The sequence below is a fragment of the Chiroxiphia lanceolata genome, chromosome 9, assembly GCF_009829145.1.
Source record: "Chiroxiphia lanceolata isolate bChiLan1 chromosome 9, bChiLan1.pri, whole genome shotgun sequence".
Taxonomy (NCBI): domain Eukaryota; kingdom Metazoa; phylum Chordata; class Aves; order Passeriformes; family Pipridae; genus Chiroxiphia; species Chiroxiphia lanceolata.
Genome location: NC_045645.1, coordinates 21,895,268 through 21,912,076, shown reverse-complemented (window position 1 = coordinate 21,912,076; position 16,809 = coordinate 21,895,268). Strand labels below are relative to the sequence as shown.

Below are 16,809 nucleotides of genomic sequence, written 5' to 3'. Positions count from 1 at the left end.
TGTCACCTAGACTGCAGACTGTGCTCCGGCTGGCCAGCTCTTACTTGCATTTCTTCCTCCCTTTCTGCTTTGAGACAGGAAAAAAAATACCCAATTAATTAAAACCGTAGATAAAGCTAGAAAAGATGAGCCAGGGAGTAAAGAGCAATTATGAACTTTCCTGCTAAAAATTCACTAGGCATACTGTAAAATTCAGAGATCATTGTGTCCCTCAAAAACACAGCAGAGAGAAGCAGACACGTAGGCAAGCTTTCAATTACTTACGTGCCTTTGGCTTGCTTTCAGGATGCTGTGGAACTGGAAACAGCTATGGTAAATGTATTTTCTCTGCATTTGCCTTTCTTGACAAAACAGCTCCAATATTTTGATCTCAAGAATAATCAGCTCTTTTGCATTTCCTTTTCAACTAACCGCAGACTTTTGCAAGTTAAAAATTAATGACAACTTCTCTTCCTCTCTTTTTTTTTTTTTAAAACAAAACTCTGTGCTCTTTTCGGAAAAAAAAAAAAAATTCTTTTTCCTACAGCCGGTAAGTATTAGTCTAAACAGCATTCCAACCACTCTTTCTCCCTCCTCTGCAGTTACACACAAAACGAATTCCACCACAACAACCTAGTTCATGGAGACCATTATTCTGGAGATGAAACATTGTATTGTGTCCTTTACCACTATTATGGGCAGTCAGTCTATTAGAACATATTGGGCGATTATAGGTTAGTCTTTTCAGAGAAAGCCATGGGTTTCAAGTCAGCAGTAACCATCTATCAATTCTTGAGATTATGCCATGATTTACTGTCACAGCATCATGTATTCTCTGATTTTCTGCCTCCTGTGAAACATTGTGCTTTCCTTTTCTATTGATGTATCAACTATAATAGTTACAAGCAGCTACAGAAAAATCAATAGTGAACTTTCATTACTGTGCACATAGAATACCATGCTGTGAGAGCACCTAGCTGTTAAATAGTCACCAGCAATAAGGTACACTGTAGATGTCTGTTATTTTGATCTAAATGAAGAATGTCTGAATTTGAAACAACAAATATCTAGGATTTTTGACACTGCTGGATTCTATGACAAGTTTTTTCAGTATGTGATTTTTTTTTTTTACCAAGCATCAGGCTTGATATGTACTTTCTGTACTGTGATCTGTGTATTTTTTTTAACCTAAGGCTGCCACTGGAAGTTAATGTCAAAATAAACTGCTGGGCTCTGCTTAGCTGAGTCTTATTAGGCTTGGTTGGACAGAAGTGGTAAGAATTGTGCTTTGTTGAAATAGTCTTATCTTACTGACTTTAAAGTGAACAGACCAATAATATCTGGGACAGAGTTGAAAGAGGCACTGTGGTGTTACCACACACTCAGAGGTGCTCCTAGGACTTGTGCACTAGGAGTTGCTTTTCAATGAACAGTTTGGAAAAAATAGCATAATTTTTGGTTTAAATATATTAATTTGCCTCTGAGAACAAATTAACTTCCAATTAGTGAATGTAAATGAAGAAAGGCAAGAACAACAGTAAGCATGTGAGGATTGCCTTGAAAAAGTCCAGGCCACTTAGCGTTTGAGGCTGTTTCCCTAGGGCAGGTGGGTAGCTCTGCTGCAGCACTTAGTGGTTACTTTGGCATTTGGAGACTATGGTGATTTACAGCTATAAATGGAATGTTTGATGCCCAATACCTTAGATTTGAAAGCCTGTGGATTTTCGTGAAATTAAACCATGAGAATGCACAAATGTACTTAAAAGAATTGTGTCCTGCCAAAAGCATATCCCACTGTTTGCCATGGCCACGAGGCCACAGGAAAGCACTGTTTCTTGGCTGATGGGAATCTAGAGCCCCTTATCCATGCCCCTTGTGTTAAACCTATGACTGTATTGTCTATGGAAACATCTCATCCGTATCTGACCAAATATTTCAGTCTGAGCTGAGCAGTGAGCACAAATCTGGAGTTTACCTGACTTATTTCTGCCATTCCTTACTGAGCAATTGAAATGTTAAAAACATACTGAAGCGCAGCCGTACATGAGAACGTCTGGTCCTTTCTGATGGGACGTCCTATCAAGAAATCAGAGGTAGCTGAGAAATACAACTCTGTTCTAAGAACTCATATTTGAAAGGCAGGTATAAGAGTACCACAGTTCTCTACCCTCTGTATAACTGATGAGTAACTGTGTTGCCAGAGAGACTTTCAGGTGGGCTTTTCTTTAGCTTTCATATCTGTATGTTTAAAACTGTAAGCAATAATGACAAAGAACACATCCAAGTCTTTGGGAAAAGAGTACAAAGGCTGACACACATCTAGGTGCCTCTCCAGTGTTTCCTGTAGGCAGCACTGACACTTGCAGAGTTGCAGTGTAGTGGCAGATGTCCCCATTTGGGCTTCTGTCTCTCTCATTTGCTAAACCACTTACACAACTAGACTCAGACATCATTTACAGTAAAAAGTGAAATTTGCAACTTCCACTCAGGTCAGTATGCAACGTCCGAAACAATGTGTTTTGAAATACTGCAGCAGAAAATTATGTACCCAAGTTGTGTTTACTGTCCATGAAAGCAAGACTGAGAGTACAAGAGAACAAAGGGTTTCTTTTTTCCACCACCTGGCAGGAGGCCCAGCAGCCTGGGCCAGCCAGGGGGGACAGGGCAGGAGCCCTGTCTCAGGGCCACCAACTCTGCTGTCACTCAGGGAGGAGCACCAGTGCATGGGGCATTGCATTTAAGCAAATTCATGGGCTGCTGCAGTCAGGTGTGCTACTGAACTGATGATTGGTACACCATGAATATGATGGGACCAAACTCTTTGGGTCTTTTCATCTGTGCCAGCAAGTTCTTTTGTCAATGCTAATCTGATAAGGAATTGAAACAGCATCAGCTTCAGTCTACCATCAGTCGTCTCATCTGCAGTTACATTTACATAGAAAATAACTGTAACTGCCCAAAGTAGAGTAAAGTATTTACTAATAATAGTAAAATTCAAATGTTGGGATAATAGGAGTAACACATTTGTTTCTACTGTAGTGCTTTCTGCACTGAGCAATTAATGAATGCATTTTGCTTTATATTATTTCAACACAGTTCTATCAGAAAATAGTTCTGTTACTGATTTCCACTTCTCGTTTCTTACACAGGCAGAGGTGATTATCTTTTTCATGTTCTTTCCAAACTAGAATCAGCTTCCGCTGATACAACTTATTTCAGTGAAAAAGAGCCATGTTAGCTCAAATATTAGCACATAAAACTAGTCAAGCCATGTCTTGAAAAGTCTCAGAAAGAAGGAGAAACAGGTTTTTGAAATCAATGTCTTAAAGACAATTAGTTGTCTCACGCTAAGCCTTGTCTGCAAATAGCGCAAAAGGCTTAAAACTCTGAATTATTTGTCAGTTGTGGTGACAGAAAATCATAGTAGACTATTGTACCTCTTAGAATAGCACATCACTAAACACCTTTGCTTAACTACCTCTCCTTCTTTCAATCAAAATATATTATGATAATTTTTGCTCCTGTGGGACTTTGGATCTAAACAAAACAATAAGGCCAAACAAAATTCACCAAATAATAAAAAAGTGGTATGAAGCTCTACCCTTGTCTGGAAACCACTGTAATGATATAACTGGCTGGTCTAATATTTTTAACCAAGTTCAAAAAAGTTTGGAATATAATAATTAAATGCAAATACAGTCCTGATCCCAAAGACCAGAAGAATGCCTTTAAGCTAGTATTTATAACAAGAGCTATTCAACTGAGCTCTCTTGTAAATTTTATCATACCTGAGGCAGTTTTCCTCAGTCGATTAGCTGGAAAGCTGAATATATCCTGAGGCAAACCAGACATCTAGTACAGGCTAAATTCAACTACTGGAGCTTAAATTTGGCTTAATATATCCCCACTTGGATCTGCCTGTTTAATTCTCTTTCATATGATAACGTTGGTTTATTCATAGTCTGGACTTGCCACCTGAACAAACTGTACCTCATATCTTATTCTAATGGAATAAGAAAACTTTGCAAAAACCACAAAAGTTTCTGACTGAAAATCAAATGCAAATTTGGGATTAAAAACTGTTTTGTAAAGTGACTACAAGATTAGTACAGAGGGATTTTTCCCCTAAGGAGTACTGCTTTTTATGATCATGCATTTTTTATACTCTGCAGAGACAGATGGGCTTTATAAAAGGATACAGCCTGCTACTCAAAAGGGTTTCAGTGGCAGCTGCATTGCTGTGTTTTAACCTCAGCAGAAATTTATATTCTATATTTTTCCAGAAAATATTTCTATTTCCTCTTTTCAGACTGTATCACCCCTTGGTGTAGTTCCAGTGGCAGCAGTAGAAATACTTCTGAGATTAATCTGGTCCATTATTCCTATTTTAAACAGTACTTGAGTAGGAGGAGAGGGATAGAATGGGAAGGGACAGATAATATGCAAGGTTCTCATCAGAGCAATAAGTCCAAACATTTAGAAAAATTACAAATGTCTAAGCAAAAGCAGAGCAATTTTTTTCTAGGTAAAAGCAAATCTCTATAAAATTTCCATTCCTTATTTTCTAAATATTCAGCTTCTCAGCTAAATAATAGATTGTTTCTTGCTCATCTTAGCATTATACTATACTGTCTATTATTGCAAGTTGCATATAACACCCCTTCTGCCTCAGTTCATAACTTCAAGGACTTTGTATGATGTCCCTATCACCATTCCCAGGAACTTCATAAATATTTATGACATCTTAAACTATTCACACTCTACAAATTGTAGGCATTGAGAGCCAGTTCCCTTAAAACACCAACAGTCCTGTGTGCTATTGAAGATTAAAGTGATGTTTCAGAAATTTACTGGGGAAACCCTTTGGTTCAATAAATTTATTATTTATTGTAATTTTTTTAACCCTTATCAGAGGCCTAATTTCTGCTTTTATTAAATGTGATACTAGTGCTCTGGCTGGTAGATATGCTTGCATTTAGGCATATGTATGTGTAAGCATGATAATGCTTACTGATGGCATAATGATTAGCATACTAGCTTTCTTATATATGCTTATTCTAACTGAATATTCAAAGACATTTCTAGCCCAGAAATATAATATGACCCTGGGATTGGGTGAGGAGTTCGGGGGGAAAAAACGAGTTTTGGCTCACTTTCTTTCTCAGTTTATCTGTGAGACCCTTGCTAAATCACTTCTGCCCCAGAGTATCAACATGTGCTGGCGTACAAATATGACCATGGCTCCACAGGATAGTGGTTACACATTTTTTTCCTGAAAAAGAGATACTTAGATCAAGACTTTTTTTTCTAGGATTGATCTGTCATTTACCTTAAGCAGTCACTAGGTCAAATACAAAAACAAATCTGGAAGCAGGAACCAGAAAGCCATGTCAGCCCAGGCAGGTTCCCTTACTGCCAGCCTACAAAGGCAGGCTATAAATTTGGGCTTAATCATCTAGGGTTAATTTTTTCAGTGCACCGGCAGTGCACTTCAGCCCAAAGACTGGAGCACACCTTCACTGAAAACAACCTGTAGCAAGCAATAGCTAAGACCACCCACTGGCATGGTGGGACACTCCAGTTGTTTGGGGAATTTCCTTGAAGACACAAGAGAGGAACTGCTCTTCAAATTCCTGTTCCTCTGTCGTGTCTTTAAATAAAGCAGCTACTCTCCTACGTGGAACGTAATCCTATCAGTGAATGCTTAAGCACGGATTAAAATACCTACACAATAAACCTTCGGGCAATAGATGGGCTGCCCTCAGTCCCAGATGAGCAAGAGGCAAGGAACATGCTTCATTGCTGGCCCAAAGCAGGAACCAGTCTTGGACTTCAGTAGGGGAAAAACTCCCAGCATGGAAAAAGCTTGAGAAAGTGAAAGAAAGTGAGGTGGTACCAAAGTTTAGGCATGGCCAAGATGAAGTGCCAGCAGTGGAACCACTGCTTGGTACTGTGGTCTGTGGAATGTCCTGGCATCTCCTGGGCTGGGCCATAGTTTTATCCCAAGTGGCTCTTCATACCCTTGACTGTGTGGCCGTACCTGGTCATGCTTTTCCCTTCTGAGTTTCAGTGAGAAACACTGGACTTTGTATTTAAGGGTGTAGCTGGCTGTGGACTTTGGGCCAGGACCTGTGAGCAACTCTTCCATCAAAGAGGCCTAGCAGGATCTTGTTTTATTGTGTTTTAATGATCACCATATCACTTATGCCTCATTTCCAAGTAATAAGGATGTGGGTTCCTGGGGTGTCAGGACAAGAAGTGAGTGCAGATTGTTTGTTTGTTTAACTTTCAAGACAGTAAATTCAGCCTGAGCTGTTGAAAGTCAAGCTGTTTTATTTTCCTGAGTGATGACTCAGTAATTACACCAGTCATAAAGACTTAAGAAATCAAATTATGCTTTGCCCTTTGTCTTTACAAGGACTGTAAGAAAAGAAACAACTGAAATGTAGTAACATACTTCCACAGTCGCACAAGGAAAGGAATCCACCTTATTTCCCCATGTCTCTCTTCCCACTGCAGAGATAACAGTAGCAAAAGCAATTATAAAATTACTCACAGAAGTCAATAAGCACGGTTCTTAATAGACATCAGGAGCTTTTCAGTAAGAATCTATCATTTGCAATCTTTTTAGAACAGAAAAATAGGATACAATATTCTAAATGACATTAGAAAGAAGCCTACTGCTATAAAACAATATCAAAATGTTTTAGTTGAGTCTGAGTTGTTCTGAAAGAAACAAGAGGTCCATCAAGATCAAAAACTGAAGAGATGAAATAGGATCCAGACTAAGAATTACAGCTTGTTCTCTCATAAGCATCTTATTCTCACTTTAAAAATAGATATAATTTTGCCCAATATATTTGGCATGAATGAAATACTTTGCTATAGCAGAATTTAATCAATAATTTCAAAACAATGCACCCATTAGCAGATGTTATGTTCAACTGAAAATGAAAATTACTTTATGACCCTAATAAACAGAGATCAACTGTTGCACTGTTAGAGATAGCTTAACCCCTCCCAAAAAAGGAAAGGAAAAGTTTTCTACACATTCAGTTTGGACTTGGGAGTCTTAAGAAAAGTGGTTTCCTTTGTTGTAATGTTAAGGTTTTTCAAGGTTTGTAAAGTGCTAAATATAGTGGCTTATCACTGATTAAGAAACATCTATCAAGAATTGTTTTCCATGACTTCTAAGTGAATAATATTCAGCACAATCCCGTTGTAATAAAATTGAGGGGAATTTTGCAGTAAGGAGCTTATCTTTACCATAAATCTTCCTTCATTATGGCATTTTGACTGTCAGGAAGGCTTCGCTGTCGAATGACATGCGTCCGCCTCCATGACAGATGTGCTATGTGGAACCGCTGTTGTTACCATTAGTTTCAATGAAGGAGAATTGTGGGTAATTTTCAGAGACTGGCACTTTATCAACCATTACTACATCTGCCTTCAAAAATATTTTTAGCACGTGTCAAAAATCTACCTGTGTTTTAAGTCCTTTAACCCAGAGACTTTGCAGGGCTAGCAGAAAGTAGGAAAAAAAATAGTAAAAAACTGTGTTTGAATAGAGGAAGGTTTGGTAACATTACCTCGGTCCTGGTTAATTCCCTTTTTTTGAACTACTCTGGGGTAAAAACCTTCATCGTAATTAGCATATTCCATCTTCAAGGTCAAATGGGAATTGGCCTCACACTAAAGCCCCTGAGGGGAACCCCAACTTCATGAGGAGCCATGTTGTCTCTTCCCTGATGAAGCAGCACATTCTAGGCAGATGCAGTACTGCTTCTTAGGCCCTGCAGCATGGCTGGAAAAAACAGGCAAAGCTGAAGGCCAAAACCACCCTCTCTAGACTTTGGAAGAAGTCATGTTTTATCTACAAGCTAATCAGCCATTCCAAAGAGCTGCTAAATGTTGGGGCCAGTTGGGTTTTAGTAAAGTCCCTAAATGATGGGGTTCATCAGCCCGTTTGGGGCGAGAAAGCTCGGGCCTGGGCTGGTATCAAGTCCTATTGCCTGGAGTATCCGTAAGACTGCTTCCAGTCTTGTGAAAGTGAGAAATCCCCCTCCCCATGGAGAGGCCTAAATACAACCTTATTTCATCCTTGCAGAGAGGCAGCTGAGCTGTCTGCGTTCACGTCTCTTCATTGCTTCGTGTAGAAACATATCCAATAAAAGACATGAGCAGTAAAATTTAACTGTCTTTTTGTGAGAAATATTTATGCTGTTCCTAAGGAGTTACTATTTTTCAAATTTAAATCTCTCATTCTGTTTCATTTTTCTTTTCAAAATTCCCAGACCAAAGAGAAACTCTCTATAGATTAGTACACCACCAAATTTTAAGTATTTCATGTTTGGAATATGAGAGGGAGAAAATCTCTCTGAAACCTAAATATTTTCCCCCTCTAAAGACCAGAGCCATTTTGGGGGAAAATATGCAAAACTGTTCTCGTCGGGCTGAATGTTGTATGCAGTTTCAGCTTAATGCACAGTTTTACAGCAGATGTAGAAAATACTCAAAATGGGGGGATATCTGGGAAGGCTGGCAGATCTTTACTGTGACTGCAGAGCAGACCATGACATGCTATAATACTGGTTTTGTCTTAATCGTCAAAAGTAAGCTATAGAGCACAAAAATTCTTTGTTTGACAGAAAAGCAATTGCTATTTCTTGTAAAACATATAATATATTCCAGAAGACCTAAGGGTTTACTTTTCAATAAGGATAGAAAAAGATGCGCGCCCCACTGTGAGCTCACAGTAAGGCTGTTTCATGTAAAAAGTTGGTAATTAGTCCCTGAGTGAATAAAGTAGAAGAGCTAAGAGACTGATACTTACTGTAGCAACACAAAACACTTTTTCTAGCTGCTAGGATTTAAAGGGTATGTGGGTGGGAGGGGGAGACCTACTCCTACTCATTTAATTTACAAGCATCTGAACCTCAGAAAATTATTTCTTGCATTAAGCTTAAACATATGTACTTTAAATTGTTACTAATCAATGTAAAGATTGATAAGAGGCGTTCCAATTTTAAAAAACAGACAGGAATGAAGAATTATATGAAAACATAGAAGACTGTTGTGCTGTACACATCGGTAGCAGATTTCATGCTCATTGTACACCACTGCCTTCAGCCGAGTTCCACCCGCATTGCTTGATGTCTTCACCAAGTTAACTCATTAGCAGTCAAAGGAAATACTTGAAAAACTAAATCATGCCTGTCTAGCCAGCATTACATAATAAACACTGACAACAAAACCAAACCCAAACCACAGGAAAACCATCTACTTAAAAACCAAAGTTATTAATCTCATTTATATCACTATTAGTTAGCACTAAGCATCAGAAATGAAAACTGTACCATTTCTTGTTCTACCTGCATAACTTGAAGTTACTGAAAATAACTTAATATTCACGTTTTCCTTTGTTATTACTCATCTTCAGTATAGCTGGAGTTTGTGATTCTCCCTCAGAAAGAATGACATAATTGTTATTGCAACTATGTGTTCAGCAAACCTATTTTTGACGATACACAAAATATCATTGGAGAGCTTGAGAGATGACAGGGGAGCTCACACAGTGCTCTCAGCACATATCCTTTGACTTCTCTCTCTCGACTGCCTCATTTGCTTTACTGCAGCATTTATCGTTAACGTACGTGAGATGAGAGCACTTATCAAAAGTCATATCCAGAGATCTTGGTCACTTCATGAAGACTCACTCCAAAATGCATAACTGGTCATCAGGTTGCATCTACATCCCCACTATTATAATTGCAGTTCTGGAGAGATCTACACACAGATGAATTGTGTGATAATTCACAGTCCTAAACTGTAGTCACACAGACTGTATCTGATTCAGTATAGAAAGTCAGGAAAATCTCTACATGTTTTTACTGGTTAAATAATAACATCTTGTTTAGAAGCACTGAGCCTCACCACAAATTTGTTTAGAGGAAAGACATTAAAAGTATTTCTTCAGGCTGAATGTGGTATAGAAGAGCCCCAGGACTACTTTTTGTTTAATGTTAGTATCAACCTGTTTTTATATTTGACTTCAGTGCTTATGTTGCCACATATGAGTATTTAAAGAACTTTCCACTGAGATGAAAAAGGAAAAACAACACAGACCTTCCCCTGTAGTTCTGCAATTTCCATGGAATTCAGCCAGGCCAAGTAGCTGACAGGCGTACAGGAACACCGGTACAGCTCACAGGTACACCTACTGCCAAAAGCCACTGATCCTGTGTTTGGGAGTAATGTAATATAAAATATTATGTTTCTTCTTGACTTTGAGTATGGTATCAATACAGCTGAAAACAGAATGCATCTCTAAAAACATACATTAAATTCACCATTTTTGTAGAAAAATATGGAAATTTTGCAGTTCTCAGACTTTGTTTCTTCTTAATCTCTGTAAAAATTTATTTTGTGGTTTTTCAATAAATATATGATCCATGCAAAAACAAAAATAATAATGAACCTGATTTTCCAAGAAGCCAGAACAATTTAATACACAGTAGGACTCAGACAGCAACAGAAAGACGTCCCTTGAATTTAAAGGGGGTTGAATCAGATAACAGTTTCTAAAACTTCCTGATGTTTAAAGTTATTTTTAACAGAGGAAAGAAAAGTTCAAAATACTGATTCTGAAATCATCATACATTTTATCTTGCTGTTTAACACAGTTTAATTTCCAGCATAGTCCCTGTTTTCTGTGGGAATTTCTTATGTTCTAACAATTCATTCATGATTGCATTTTGCATCTGAAACAACCTATTTAAATTAATTGTGGTAGTTGATACTGTTTCTTTCGTAACTTTATAAAAATATGCTTAGAACATCCAATTTTTAATCCAGGTTACCCTAGCTACAAAATACCTTGGGAGTTTTCTGTAGGTATGTAAAATAATAAGCAGCTGTATTTTGTGTGAGAAAATGTCCAGTGTAATACATGAAAACATGATTATCCAAAGATCTCCAGAGACACTGGCAAAAAGACTTTGGATAAATGAGTTTGAATAGCTAAGGGACCAGGCATAGCAGCTTTGAAGTTTCCAGTTCTCTTCACTCGGGATAATGCGAAGTTCAGACGATTCTTGTTGGACAGGCAACATAATTTAAGTATTACTAGTGAGTTCCTTAAGCCAGCTAGCAGAATTTAGGTGGATGTCGTGTCTGCAGTTCCCAACAAGCAGCACAAATCCTGGAGCCACCTGCTTTATTTCCACAGTGAAACTGGGACAGGAAAGAGGCAGGCAGTAACAACCACAGCAGGAAACACTCGCCCCCGCTCGTACAAGAGGGAACCTGAAGCGCAGCCGGCAGCCAGCACATTCCAGAGGGGCTCCTGCTCAAAGCCTGTAACTCGGGCTCTGGAGGCTGTGCGTGCTGCCACAGGCTGCCACTGCAATCCCTGGCATCTTTCCTATCCTCTTGTCCCAAAGACAATGTTTGCCTCCTCCGACCATTTCCCTCATGTTCCAGCACACAGTTATGTGCAGGAACCAATATTTGTTCTGTTTAAAGTACTTCTAGGAAAAGGTGCAGTGAGACCCCGTTTACACAGCCTCTCAGGCTCCTTATAGATTGGGGGACCAACGCGTGTTCCTGTTTTGCAAAGGAAAACACTCACTTCCCCTACAATCAGAGGCTGGCATTTACAATGAACCAAATTCTGCCAAACTCCCCACCTCCTGTGCTCCAAAAACATCCATAGAACAGATTTGTCTTTACTCAAAGTGAATTAGCAGCATAGTTATGCCCAGTAGCAGCATGCTTTGACATTACAAGAAACTGTTACGGTACTCTACTGATGGTAAAAACGATCAAGTACCAACCAAAAAAAGTTCTCCCAGCAAGTGCACTTTGATCAGTTGACTCTTTCAGCGTTATAACAACACTCTGATTTGCAAGCTTTAGAATAACTTCTGCATTCTCCAGATAAAAATAATGCCACTGGAGTGATTTTACACAAGGAAGCAAACGCTTGGAGATAATGTACTGCCGTTTATCTCTGACCAGCGTTTCCAAAGCTTGAACTTGCTTCTGTATAAGAACAGAAGATAATCAAACAGAGGCAGAGTGAACAAACTGTACCTGCCGTGCTGATGTAAAAGTCCTGCTGTCCAATAAAAAAAAAAAAAAAAAAAAAATCAGTGTTGGATTTCAGAAACCATATTCAGGTTAAAGGGCACCATTCTTATCTGGTATTCTACCCAAAGGACAATGATTTCATTTTATAAAGATCATTAGTCAGTGAAATATATATTTTAGAGAGTTTTTAGTAGGGAAGATTATTTTGGCAGTCACTGGAGTGTACCAGATGGTTCATTAACATAGGCTAGACAAGTCAAAGGCTTTCAGAATCATTTAGAAAATGTCAAACAGAAACAAGAACGCTGTCACTTTTTATTAGAATTAACTACATCATACCCTGGACACAGATTTCACCTTGGGTCAGAAAAATTAATACAGAATTATATGAATTGTGAAACATACTAGGTTAAAGATAGGGCTTCCTCTTGGGACTCATTTGCTAGCAATATATTATGGTCCTCTACTTTAGGAATCCTCAACCTTTCTTTTTGTAAGCTATGAAAAGAGCTGACCTTGCTCAGACTCCATTGGTGTCTAATTGATTTGAGGTATATGCAGAATTTCAACAAGACACTCCACTAAAGCTCTTTTGTGATCATTTTCCCAGGAAAGTTGGCAAAAGGTTCACTGAATATTCAGCAGCTTGTAAAGTATGCTTTTGTCAGAAGGCAAAAAAAAATACATCCATTTAGTGAAACACTGCCTTCGTAAACAGGAATTAAAATGCAACTGAACTGTTACTTTTTTTCTATTATCATTCAGATGTCAAAAATCTTGAGAACTTCCAGCTTGTGGAAGGTGTTCAGGAACAAGTGAATGCTGCTCTGCTGGACTACACGATGTGTAATTACCCACAGCAAACAGACAAATTTGGGCAGCTTCTCCTGCGACTACCAGAAATCCGGGCCATCAGTATGCAGGCCGAAGAATACCTCTATTACAAACACCTGAATGGGGATGTGCCATGTAATAACCTTCTCATTGAAATGCTGCATGCAAAGAGAGCATAAATTATACCCATCAGAGCTTCTGCTTTCAAGGAAAAAAAAAAAACAACCCAAACATATTCTGAACTGCTCCGAGCAACACTAATTAAAATGTGGTTTTAAGACTTTGCAAAATGGTATAATAATCAAATACTAATAGTAAATAAGTGATGTATCAGGGTATTTGTATTGCAAACTGTGAATCATGTGCTACACATCCCCAAAGGAATCTATATAGGACTTTATACTGAAGTGAAGTGAACTTACCAAGTGGATACTATCACCAGTGTCGATATGAAAAAGGACAGAATGATCCTTGTATATTTAAATCTGCTGATGGCCAATATGAAGAAACCTAGGTGAAAAAAACTGAACTGTATCATCAAGCTAAGATAGTGGGGAATTTGAGTGCACTAAATTCCTTCACTGTATAGCAGGACTTCTAAAACAGTTATAAGAGATGCAAAACTGCATCTGGAGCATCTTTTATCATCCTTCCAAGAACCCAACACTTACTTCTTCTGTGATAAATGATGTGGCATCCATTCAACAATCTGTAAGAGAGAGCTGGCCTGTGTAGTGTCGCCACCGCATCCTCAGAGGCTGGTGTTGACTGTCAGTCTCTCAGGCCTGCAGACCACTGCTGTGAAGAGTCTGTTATCCAGTTAGCTTGGCATTCTTACTATGTTCTGAAGTTTGTTTTGTCACGTGTTCATGTTGTTCTATCAGGCAGTATCCCTCTTCTGCTACTGTCATTGGCTAGCTATTAAATAGTTAAGGAAATATTCCAAAATAAATTAGTCAATTCAACTACACACTTAACCAGGGCAGTGGCTAAAATATGGCTCTGCTGTATATTCATGGCCATTTCCAAATAAAGGAAATGAAGATATTTTAGCCGTCCCAAACAATAGTGGTTTTGACAAGAAACTAAAAATTAGGACACCAAATATTGATGTTAAAAAACTAAAGATAAAATTTTTAAAAATAAATTGCATGATGCAAGAAGTGACAAATGAATTGTTCAACCTGGTGATGCCATGGGGTTTATTAAGAAATGATCTTTAAAATTGCCAGAAATTAGGAAACCAAATTTCAACTCAAACATACAATATCTAATGAAACCTTCTGTTTTTCAAGTTAGGTAATACACATATTTTACGCAAAGAAAGAAGAGTGATACTGCTGTGTCTATGTAGGCCAAAGTCTGCTGCAGAACAAATATTAGAAAAGAACAAACACTTCTCTCTCTGTCCAAATGAAGATATCAGTATTAACATGTAGTGCCACAGTTATAAGTCTTGCCTTATTTCTTTACCCTTAAAGGTAACTGTGCAGGTGTAGATCAACATACATTTCAAAATAAAGTATTAATCTCTAACATTAGCAAAGCATAGTGTTTACATTCTTTAGGTCCTGTGGGGAAAAAACTGTGATAAAATTGCAGAGCAGTGATTTCCTTATTATTTCTTTTAAATTGGTAATTATTTTACCAGTACTTAATTACTGTATGTCGTGAGACACTAAAATCAATAGGGGTATTTCATTTTGACTTTAATTTTTGAGATTATTGGCTGCACAATCACTTGTAGAAACTGTATAAAATCCTAATACTTTAATTTTTTCATGAAGATTGCTGGCTTTTGAATAGTTTATTTATATTGTATATGATAGTTTTCACTGTAGACAATTATGATGCTAATTTATTTTTCTTTGGTTTCATCTTTATATAAGATATAGCCAGAATGAAGAAGCCAAATATATGTGTTTACTGTAGCATGTCTTCAAGTTAGTGGAACATAGTTCAGGGACACAGAAGGGTCTTTACAAATTAAAATCATTCAATTGATTAAATGTCTGTAAATCTTCATAATCCTAAATGTAGTTTATTTAAATCTGTTGTAAATTATGTGAGTTATATCTTTTTCTGTTTCATGTGAACTTGAAAAGGTGCATTTCTCTCACTTTTGTCTAAACGTTCATACATTGTATACCAAAGACATCAGCTATTACATCTCCATTAGTACAAAGCACACTGATTTAATTGCCTGTATTAATCAACTCTAAAGTTCTGTCCATGCATAGGGTACCAGTACAGCAAAGCCTTGTGTCTGTGACTCCTGTGTGCCTGTCTTGTATCACAGCACGTCTGTACTTCCATACAGACCACGAGCAAACCAAGCCCAGCTCCCTCAGTCATCCCACAGGGCAGCCATAAGCATTATTTAAATAACATTCTCCCTCAAACAAACTAAATTAACAGTACAATGCAGGAGGCTATTGATGGTGGCTGTGAAATAAGTGTACGAGAAAAGTGTGGGCATTCTTTTTGAAAGAAAAGCAAAGCATTATTTCAAGTGTTTGCATTCTGTATTTTCTCTTTTTTTTTTTCCTGTTGAAATGCTACAGTGAATCTCACTGAATACTAAGAAAAAAGCTTAAAAAAAGTATTGCTAACTCTATTCACAGCACCCTTATCTATATACAGGACAGAAGAATTAAAATAAGGATGTAGAAGAAAAGAACAATTCAGCTTAATGGAAACTATTTCAGATACACTAACATATATTTGCCCATTTCTTTGGTTCCAAGAATCCCATCAGATTGTCCAAAGTACACAAACAAAACAAAACAAATCACAAAAAAACGCTGCTTGCGTTAATTGTTAACTACTTTGTAACCAGGCATTTTCTGACTGCCTTATTGATTACAGGATCTATTACTAAAAGCAGACTAAAATTCAAAGGGTTTGGCTTTGGCTGGTTTATTATAATTGTTCTGTGTTTGTAAACAGACAATCTGTAAAGTCTGACTATTTGTATTACAGATGTTCTGCAGCTGCCTTGGATTTAAATCCATGCAACTCTTAGAATGTGCAGTGAGTTACTTGTTGAAGTTGAAGTTCTCTTACTGTATCCGTGAAATACATATTGTCATGTCAGTTCTTGCCAGGAGTTTCTCATCACCAATGGAATTTTTTTTTCAGTATTTCAATAAATATTGATATGCCTGTGCTGATTACTTTATAATTGTCTTTATAATAACATTATTCCACTGAAATGAAGCACCAGTCAAAAATCAGTTACTCAGAGGAGGAGAGTAAAATGCAGGAGAAATAAGAGTACCAAAAGAGAATTTGATGCAAGTGGAAGACACAGGTGTAGAGAAACAGCACCTTCAAAATCTCAGACAGCAGTGGTGAAATTGCTTAGGCTGAAGCCAGATAAATACAGCTAAAACAGATCAGAAAAGCTGAATTTCTAATAAAAAAGAAAATTACCACAATACTTTCAAATTAATGCCTTTGATCTCATACTGCACAAGTAATTTTCACTTTACATCTACCCATAAAGAGTTAAGCAGCCTAAGCATCAGAGAGGGAAAATGACAGAACAAAAGAAAATCAGGTAACTGGATCCAGCGGAGCTCAGGATAACCTCTCAGCAATGTAAATACATGGCAGGGCCAGGGGCAAACCCACAGCTTCCAACACAACTGCCAGCACAGGCTACCAAGGAGACAGATGTTACTGCTACTAGAGAAAAATATTTTCCTAAAGTTGCCCTCTGGCTCATCTGATTGCTGTTCTGAGAGCAGGAGGTGAAGTGGTCCAAGAGAGCTTGTCAGCAGTACCCTACTGTTTTGAGACCGAGTCCACTGTTTCCCCTGAACTGTCTGGTAGTTTAGACGGAGCTGTCTGCTGAGGTGCCAAATGTTAGTGCTTCAAGGGGAAAAAACAGGGCTATAATTA

At 37.9% G+C, this 16,809-nt stretch overlaps 1 protein-coding gene across 5 annotated transcripts in view; it reads left to right on the top strand.

Annotated features, from left to right (window-relative positions):
- NR5A2 (nuclear receptor subfamily 5 group A member 2) overlaps positions 1-16,329 on the top strand; it is an 88,150-nt gene extending 71,821 nt beyond the window's left edge. For all 5 annotated transcript variants that reach the window (XM_032696286.1, XM_032696282.1, XM_032696285.1 and 2 more), the window contains one exon: positions 12,835-16,329. In XM_032696286.1, the coding sequence (XP_032552177.1) occupies positions 12,835-13,082 (248 nt within the window). In that variant the 3' untranslated portion in view covers positions 13,083-16,329. The remainder of the gene's footprint in view (positions 1-12,834) is intronic.
- Positions 16,330-16,809: the final 480 nt, after the last annotated feature.